This window comes from Trematomus bernacchii, unplaced genomic scaffold, assembly GCF_902827165.1.
Source record: "Trematomus bernacchii unplaced genomic scaffold, fTreBer1.1, whole genome shotgun sequence".
NCBI classification, from domain to species: Eukaryota; Metazoa; Chordata; class Actinopteri; order Perciformes; family Nototheniidae; genus Trematomus; species Trematomus bernacchii.
Genome location: NW_022987910.1, coordinates 4,620,427 through 4,630,336, shown reverse-complemented (window position 1 = coordinate 4,630,336; position 9,910 = coordinate 4,620,427). Strand labels below are relative to the sequence as shown.

The 9,910-nt window shown below is 39.9% G+C and overlaps 1 protein-coding gene across 1 annotated transcript; it reads right to left on the bottom strand.

Annotated features, from left to right (window-relative positions):
* Positions 1 to 235: 235 nt before the first annotated feature.
* Positions 236 to 9,896, bottom strand: fxyd6 (FXYD domain containing ion transport regulator 6). Its single transcript, XM_034115027.1, has 8 exons — positions 9,670 to 9,896; positions 5,789 to 5,842; positions 5,311 to 5,334; positions 4,325 to 4,360; positions 4,156 to 4,230; positions 3,714 to 3,750; positions 3,573 to 3,622; positions 236 to 1,548 (listed from the first exon to the last, which is right to left on the bottom strand). The coding sequence occupies exons 2-8, from the start codon at positions 5,835 to 5,837 to the stop codon at positions 1,511 to 1,513; spliced, it is 309 nt and encodes a 102-aa protein (XP_033970918.1). The 5' UTR covers positions 5,838 to 5,842; positions 9,670 to 9,896; the 3' UTR covers positions 236 to 1,510.
* Between the last annotated feature and the right edge of the window lie 14 nt (positions 9,897 to 9,910).

Below are 9,910 nucleotides of genomic sequence, written 5' to 3'. Positions count from 1 at the left end.
ACCACGCCCACAGCCATACCTCAGTCCAGCCGCTCTTTTTGATGTTGACAGCAGTCTCATAAAGTTTGTACTTTGCTGCCAATAAAGAGTATAACAGTTAACCTTTGGAATCATTATTATTGGATGGATTTGAAGTATAGGGTCCCTTGATTAAGAATAGAATTCTGAAAGAGAAATATTAAGCTGCACACTAAAATCAGTATATTATCTAAATGAACATAAAAAACATTATTACTGTATGTGTGTTGAAACATACTTTTATTTATTTATGCCAAAACACAACATGTGGCTACACAACAAGGCCTCACACACAAAATGAACAAAGCATTTAGTAAGTACAGCCTTCATCTTTGAATAGTCAGACAAAACAATTGATAAAAGCCTGATAGGAGATTCACAACAAGGGTTGCTCATTTGTTCTTTCGATTTGATTTGGCTAAGGCTACTATCAATGAAGTATTGTACACAAAAAATGTACATTTTAAATTTCACTTCTCCCGAACTCAGCACCAAAACTTTGTCTCTCTTTTTTCAAAAATGTACTACATGTGTGGCTCCTCAAAGCATCAGAGAGCCTGAGCAAGCAATTTAATAGACAAGAATGAAAGAGAAAAGAAAGAGACCAAGGCTTCATAGCTTTGCGACACTATAGTGTGTGAGGGGAAACTAATCATAGTCTGCTGGAGACTAGTTAATCCAAGCGGAGCCAGTGACGGTGCGGTTAAGTGAATGTTTGGAGAAGAAGGCAGTGAGACAGCTGATGCAGGAGCTCCCTCCACTACGGTTAGTCAAACATAGCGGTGAAGGAGCTCGTGCTGATACCTGTGTTCGGTCAGAGAGCTGTGGCAGTTCAGATTGTCTTATATAAGGCTCATCACATTTACATGTAGAGATACACATGCACCTGTGATATACACAATCATATATTTTCAGTGTATGCACACACATATGTGAATGCAAACACACACAATCTTTCAAACGCAGACCTAAATTAGAGATATTAGACTGTATATCGTATCTGTACACTATCTGTGTATATAATGATATATACTTATACAGTTTATATGTTTGTTTTACAATCCAAAAGTGACAAACATTATCCAGGACAAATAAACAACAAATTGACAATTCCTAAAACCTAAAGGCAACAAATAGGAGTACAAAACAATTAACAGTAGACCACACAACATTTATACATTTTCTGGGGATTTTAAGACAATCTTGTGTCCAAGGTGCTACTGGCTAAAACAAAGAACTGGACTAGACTTTCACAGAAAGGCACAGGAACGGACAAGAGCACTGAGGGACTGGCACGGTCACAACGGAGCACAGGGGGCTAAAGGTTTGTCTTTAAGATGTATTTACATATCACACCTCTAAACGAATACCTCCCTCCAACCCTATCATATAACCAATTATCACAATCATCCATTTCATCAGTGTTATAGTGGGTTCATATCAAATAAAACGATCATCACATCAGAAGGCAGCTCAGTCAGGTGGAGTTCCCTCAGTTTTCTGCTGGAGTCTCCTTGACGGCCGGTGTAGCTGGAAGAGTTCAACGACAAGAGATTTAGTTGAAGCACCATGCAAATCATTATGCTTTCGCTCTATTTCCCTCTGTCATTTACTTACATGATTCACTGAAAGGGCAATGTTCACTGTTCTGCTACTCACTCACAAGGTTGTGTTGCTGACCTTTTTCAAAATAAATTAAGGCACCAGAGCTTAGCTAATTAGCTTGCTTGTGTTTACTCACAAGATGGACACTTTTTGGAAAAGGAAGATATTTACTGCTGCACGTAAGATAAGCTATGAGTGTCCGAATTACATGTTCTGCCTCAAGATCAATCACAAATATAGACTTCAGCGTCATGAGAAACAAAAACAAACCTGCAGAGGCCAAGAAAAGTGGAGAAATTAAGATTTCTTCATTGACTTTTTTAAAATATATTTGTCATTGTTCTGTATTGGGTTTTTGGTAACAGTGTGGGAAAAGTCATCGGCAAAATGGAGCCCTGGCCATAAGCTCATATGTTCAGAGGGTACTTGTCATAAAATAGTAACAGAAATAAAAGGAAAACATGGATGCTGTGAAAAATGACCATGTATTAGATTCTACAAGTCGATGCTGCTTGATTTTTATTCTTTATTTAAAGGTCCCATGTCATGCTTTTTCGGTTATTACCCGTCCCCTTGTGTGTTATGAAGGTTTTTATGCATGTAAACGGTCTGCAAAGTCACAAACCCTCAAAGTACACCCTGTAGCGAGTAAAACTCGAACACAGAAAAGACCTGTCTGTGCTGCCCCAGAACGCCTCGTTGGAGATTTCTCTTTTTCCATTGTTTTCTTCCTGGGTACAGTGACGTGCCCATACCCAAATGGACCCATTGGTCCAAATGGACCAATCCGTGGAGCCGTTACGTTACGTCCACGGAGCCGTTACGTCACACACACACACTCAATATTTTCTCAGCTGCAGCTCCGCCGATTTCTCCTCCCTGAGACGGCGGAACGCGACGAGGCTGTGAGTCTGTGTGTGAGCACACACAGACTCACAGCCAGGCTGCGGGTGTGTGTGGTTTCGGGCTGGGTTTCGCTGTGTTTCGCAGACGGCCACTGGGCTCACAGGGAGGGGGGAGGGGGGGGGCAGGAGCTCCAACAAGCCGTTTAGGACAGAGAGTGAATACACATACTATACAGAGATGCTGTATGAGAAACCAATGTGAGTTTGGAAAATTGCACAATATAAATCTATTCTAGTATACCTCAACAATGGAATTATGATCAGTAGAAATGGCCATGACATGGGCCCTTTAATGGCGCATTTCCACCATGGCGCTGAGCGCGGTTTAAGTAACAACATACTGATACCGGTTAGTAAAAACCATGAATTAATGCTTTGACAAGTCTGCAGACAAGACGGCAGGCGAAAAACCTTTTAAAATGTGTGTTTTCTGAATGGAGATCGGCTAAGCTAACGCAATATATGCTCCGACCGTCCACACTCACAACAACGGCCTATACAGACATAAATAAACCAGCGACTGTATTCGCCATGACACAGACAGTCTGTGGTTTGTACTTGTTTAACTTCTGTCTAGTTTCTGAACAGATATGAGGAGCTGTGAGCTCTGAGTGCTAACAGCTAACAGCTGTGTTGTTTTTCTGGGGTGCTCATTGAAGATGACGTCACGGCGCCGCCTACACTGCGTTACTATAGATACTGCCCCAGTTCCTAAACTGTAATGGAAGCGCAGCATTAAAGTGAGCTGGGCCTAACAAGGCCTAACAAAACCGTACTAAGTCGAGCGAGGCCTGCGGTGGAAATGCGCCATAAGTTAATTTAAACCTGAAACAGCTTGGAAGGTATGGAAGTATTATACGTTTATAAAACGTGTATAGTCTCTCTCAACACACACACAAAAACAGTGTATACATGCACACAGAGCAAACCGCCCCCTCCTCCCCCGGGCTATGGGCCCTCCCAAAGTGAAACTCATTATGGTCGTCTGTTTAGGGGTGAGCCAGAGGTGAGAGGAGCTGACAGAGAGTTCAATGTGCATCTTACCCGTGGGGACAATCGGGTTCTCATCCTGTGCCTCCTCATCTCCAGGGGGCCTAAAGAGACAATCCACAGATTCTCATGTTAACCAGATCATATATGACAAAGAAGACGTTTGTTTTTAATCAGAGGCTGATATTTACATACCTGGGCTTCTGGTTGATACTGCAGCGGCATCTTCGACCTAAATATAAGACATAATTAGCTGTGCCTACCAGATGTCTAATTATAAAGATGTATTGTGAATGTCATCAATGTAAACAGTGGTTCATTTTTTAATGATAAACATAATGTATTATGTATTTATCGAACATCAAGTGTGAAAACAAGATGGTGTAGTAACACAGTGCGGAAATACAATTGTGATTCATGCATTATTATTTTTATAATTAGAGGGACTAAACACTTGATTCCGTGTTTGTGCACCCACTAACGCACACGCACACGCACACACACACACACACACACACACACACACACACACACACACACACACACACACACACACACACACACACACACACACACACACACACACACACACACACACACACACACACACACACACACACACACAGGGTTAACATACTGAGAATGAGAAGAATTCCCAGTGTGAACAGCACCACGGCCAATGCCAATCCCCCGATCCTCAGGCTCTCATAGTCTACAGAAGAAGGGGATGACAGTAGGAGGAAGAACATTGATCAATATGTAATTTATTAATAATTGCAGAAAGCACAGATTTTTTCTAAACTTACCATAAATAAAAGGGTTTTCAACTGTCTCCTTGCCATCTGTAAAAAATGTATATAAGAAACCACACATTTAGAACCAAGGTGTTTCAAAAGAGAATAAAAGACACTGAAAATAGAACAAATAAATGTTCTAAATTATTATCCTGTGTCTAATTGTTAATTGATCAGATATCTCTTTTACATATATGTGTCAAAATGCTTTGTAGTATTTGGAAAACAAAATCCCTCTTTTTTCTCTTTAAAAAAACATAAAATTACTTTTGAATTTAAGTTGGATTCCAATCAGAATGACAAACATAATCAGTTTGACAAAACAGAAGCCCAAGGTGCTGTAAATGATGTCCACTGTATGGCGTGGACATGCATGTCTGTGTTTTTATACATCGGGGGTGGCAGCTTCTAAAACATGTCAATTTCTTCAAAAATTGTTTTCAAGATTATAACCAAACCTTAAAAAAGATATACAGTCTATTTGACACTTCTTCATCTAATGAATTGCATCCTTGGAGCAGCATCGCCAGTCACCGACATTTATTTGAGACGATCGACATTATCTCCAAAACTAGGGGGTTTTGTTGACTGATTTTAATCATACTATTACCACAGTTTTTTATGTAATATTTCCCTATTTTTAAACATTCCATATTTGCAGTATCGTCAAAAATTAACATTCTAGTTTGCCTACAGGGTTTATAAAAGTACTTGTAATATAAACACCTTGCATTAACATTTTATATATTTTGTCATTATCACCTGTCTCTCAGACCAAACAACCACTCTCATCTCTACTGCATTGATTTAACTCCCTTGCATAAAAAAAACCCACACTTTTCTTCGTCGTTCTCATGCTTAATCCATACTTCTGCCACTGCCATGCTGTAGTGGAGCAATCCATAAGGGTCTGATTTGATCTGGCAACCAATAGACCCACCTATATGGCTGTCAGGACCGAGTGTGACCCTATTAGAGATTACATGAAGAGTACTCACCCTGTGCACTGGGGTCTGCCACAGCTGAGAGCCAGCCAAAGAGGAGAAGTGGTGTGAGTCAGAGGATAAGATGAAAAAGGTGAGAGCACAGGATATTAGAAAGGAGACAACAAAAACTTCATCGCTATCCATCTCTCTGTCTATTATTATATATATACTTTATCTTACACAAGCTCTAGGTGAAACAAAAGGCAGTTCAAAGCACGATGTAATCTATTTGTACTGTAGTGACTGTGCACAATGTGTTCATATGTCTTACTTTTAATCATACACTATTAAACAGACCTCACACACACACAGAACCAGTGACACAGCCTGTCTGTAAAACCCACACACAGAGAAGCAGTAATTGATGTTTTACTATAAGTCCACACCCAGTGTGTGCCTTTTGGTGTAACACAACTTCCTGCTCTAACACTGCCTCCCTATGGACTATTGGTGTGTTTGTTTGTATGCATGTGTGTACAGTGCAACTTACCAGCCACACACACCAGGATTGAAGAGAGGAAGAGCAGAATAGTTTCCATGGCAACTGTAGACATATAGTAATAAAGAGGGAGGGTGAGTAAGAAAGAAAGAAAGAAAGACACATACAAATTTGGTTTAGAGAGGTCTGTTTTGGCGAGCTACACTACTCCAGCAAACACAGTATATTCCTCCTGCAACAATGAAAGTACAGTTTATATACACAACAATAGCACTCATACAATTAAGTAAATGTTGTGAAGAAAAAAGAATCACATCACACAACACGGCTTTATCCAAACCCTGGAGTTTAACTGATGTAAAGGGATATCTTGCATAACGATCCATGTTCAGAGTCTGCAAACATGTTCTCTTTTCCTGGCAAAGAGTACTCTTTCCTCCCTGTGGATATCAAACAACCTTGGCCTATTTTCATGTAGGTTAACCAATGCACACATGCCAACGGTTTCTGTAACAGAATGTGTGCATTTTGGAGGAACTGTAAAGTCGCCCAGCTACTGTTTAACCATGCTGACTGCAAGGCACCAGGGAACATTTTTCAATGGTTTACCATGAAACTTTATAGAGACATACATGGTCCCCAGAGGATAAATCATTTAGACTTTGGTTATCCTCTGATATTTTAATTTTTTTCGTGATATGTCTTGACATATCTTAACTAACTTAATTCATTCCATATATTTATAGTTCTTAGATGAATACCAAAAATGACTTTGACAGTACCAACTTGCTCTCTGCACCGCCATACATGGTATTATTTATTTCATTCCACTTGACTTACTGTCCCTTTGTTTGAGTGGGTCAATTTATGTCTATCCAGCCATCTATAACATTTTAAATGAACAGATTCAATTATAGTCATTCGGAGAGAGATACCGACTGCAGCCTTCCTGCTCAGTGGCTGTTTGTACAGTATGTCTGGGCTTTGTGAGAACTCATACAGATCCAAGGACATTTATAAAATAATGTGACAGAAGATGACAGCACAGGAATTAAAGGCCTCCATTGGAATCAATAAGACTGATACTGTCTACCCTAAAGATGAAAATCAACCATACTGTAGCTGACCTCGAACATACTAGTTAAAAAGGAACTTGTGTTATGTTTTGATCTTTTTGAATGAATGTCAATGTGCATTAATTTATTTCCTTTGTAAACACAGACATTCTGATAAGAGGCTCTCTTGTTTCTAAGTTTGCAGTACTCTTCTCCTTATATGTATATACAGTATACTTACATTTAAAATGTACAGTGTACAATCTACACTGTAGATTCTACAGTGTACACTGAACTATTCAAAAGAGAGAATGTCTTCCAGTTAGGAATTCAATTTGGTTGTGACTATACAGTCAAAACTGAAGTCTTTAAATGTTTTTCTTTTTGACTCTACAGGCCTGTCTTTCACACCTGGACATCTTTTTTTACATGAGAGGTGATGACTGATGGCATATCCTAAACAGTATCTCTTCAGTCACACAACTACAACAACACTGATTAAGCTTGTAACAGCAGGTGGGAAATTATTTCAGCTAAGGTAGGTTTGCTCTTTATCCAGCAGCATATTGCTGCCAGTGTTATAGAAAATAATAATGTTTTCTAGTTCTAATCCGATACCTTATTTCCAAATGTTCTACATTTTATTTGTATACACTGGAGAATAGTACACAAAGAGGGGCATTTTATGGACAAAAAATAAAGTAGTCAGTGTTCTCTGGTTAACAAACTATCTAATGGTGACTAATCATTTTAGAAGTATCAGTTGGTTTCTGTGAGAATCCTTTGAGGTGTTGAGCATGCGGACAGTTAACGCCAGCCTTTCTCTTACATCATATCATACATGGCACCCTGTCAGTTGCCTCTCTATACCTGGACTGACTGCACTAGAAGAATCAAGTTGCAGAGCCAGGCTCCCCATTGTCTGGGAGGAGAGTACAAGAAAGGGGCGGGCATGAATGACTGTATCTGTTTGGGAAAGACAAGGAAACAGCAGGCAGGGAGCTGTTTTCTGTAATGTGGGAACAAGGGAAGGGCAGGCTTAACGACAGCCAGAAAAGGAGACAAGCCGACATTGTGAAGCAGCAGAGTGCAGGTGAAGGGCATGCAGAGGAGACACTGTCTGAAAAAGGGGGGGGGGTTATTGAAGTGACAATTCCAGTAGAAAATACACAGAGCTGGAAATGTGGTGAGGCAAATGTGACCACAGGGAAGGAAATACAAGAGGGCGATCAAAAAAAAAACATATTGATATTCATTCACTGTGTCAAGGAAAGAAATATTGATCCATTCGACACCATACTTTTTTGCTGAAGTGTGAATCTCAGACAAGATTTAGTTCAGTGTAAAACAACCTTTTTTAACACCAACGTCTAAAATTACATTTAAACCGATGGTTTATTGTATGTGAGGTTTTACATGAAACCACACCCGACCAAAAACACAATGACACAGAGAAGATGATATCCTGTCAGAGGTCCTTCTGGTCTGCTGTAATTTGTATTCTGATTGCCATTAACCTGGGAGATACAACTTCACATGAACGGCTGCCTTTTCTAAATCTCTGTGTCTCTGAGAGAACAAGTAGGCTACTTGTGGAATTCGATATTTGTGTGTACATATGTGTGTGTCTTTGTTTAAATGCAAGGTTTTAAAAGGTCATTGTGTCAAATGCCTTTCACTCTATGCTTGGGCAAAGGACATCAATTTGGTTACTAAAGACCCTGAGGCTTCTAAGTGTTCAAACAAATTAAGTACAAAGTCCCAGTGCCGATTTATATACATTGACTATAGTTCAACCTTGATTATACTGGAGGGCACACATCACATCAGATCTCCTTAACCTTTGTGAAAAAAATACTCGATATCTGCCATCATAATGATGTTACATCACCATGACAACATTGTGCGTCGTTAGTGTCCAGTTATCTCCATGGTAACTGTCTCCATCTAAACATATTCTGGTGCTGAACGAGAAATGGGTTCAGGTGACGAGCTCGAATGGAAACACACAGATAACCGGAGTCCCCACATAAACAGGAGCAAGGGGTGTGGCAGGCAGCTTTAAAACCTCCTATTTATCTGATGAATATCCGCACATCTGTTTACAATGGATGCATCGGCTACATAGTGATGGTAAATTCGGCTTTTGTTTGTGTAAATCGCGCTCTTACATCACAGATCGTCCCCAATTACGCACTGATAACCTCACCATTATAATGAAGACTGAACGCACATCCTACATGTTAATGCTATGGTAAAACACACCGACAGGTTTAATTCAAAGACTTGGCACAATATATTTCAACACCCGATGCGTGACGTCTGGGCATCCATCCACTTGTGCGTCCGTCAACCTGTGGATCATTTGATGAAGCAGAAAAACCAGCCATCATGCGCAATGTGATATCCCCTTTCAGTGTAGCCGTCTTTAATAACAGCAGTGACATCACGCACGACAACCGAAATGTGGTTATCAACGACATCGGTGAGAGAAAATGAATTGGTCACGATCTTTTTAAGAATTTAAAATGTCTCTGTAATTGTATTTTTTTTAAATAACGCGCAACCACTGAAGTCTAGTGATTATTGCCAGCAGACACACCCTCGTTCTGTATCAGTGATAAACCACAAGCAGCGTTGTAAATGGCATCTCTGCAAGTCAATGAGAGCAGCATCGTGTATCCAAAATATTGCAAATACTGCACGTTGGCATAACATCATTTTACTATAAATGTGCTTGTATTCACTAAAATCCTAAAAACAAATTGCGTTTTCTTCCAACCCATCTTTGCATGCTATATTGACCCCTTCTAACTAAACATTTTCTGAAAACATAAAAATATATAAGACATCAAATATGTGCGCTTATCAACTTACCACCTGTTTCTCCAGCCGACTGTTGGCCAACAAACTGATATCCACCCTAAAAAATCAAGCAGCTTGTCTCACGAGGCTTTTTAGGCTACTATCATCTGTCAATATGCACACTGCTCACATCTACTTGTCCTGGCAAAAAATTGGTGTGATGGATAACAATGTGATTCCTGGAGTGACTGCTTTTTCAGTGCATTGAACCCTGTCTCTCGCTTTCTCTCGCTTTCTCTCCTCTCTCTCTCTC

Excerpts from the sequence above, each read along its gene's own strand:
- fxyd6 (XM_034115027.1), bottom strand. The coding sequence starts at position 5,837 with ATGGAAACTATTCTGCTCTTCCTCTCTTCAATCCTGGTGTGTGTGGCT. Across the intron at positions 5,335-5,788 it reads AATCCTGGTGTGTGTGGCTG|CTGTGGCAGACCCCAGTGCA; the intron begins GTAAGTTGCACT and ends GCTGGCTCTCAG. Across the intron at positions 4,231-4,324 it reads TGAAAACCCTTTTATTTATG|ACTATGAGAGCCTGAGGATC; the intron begins GTAAGTTTAGAA and ends CTTCTTCTGTAG.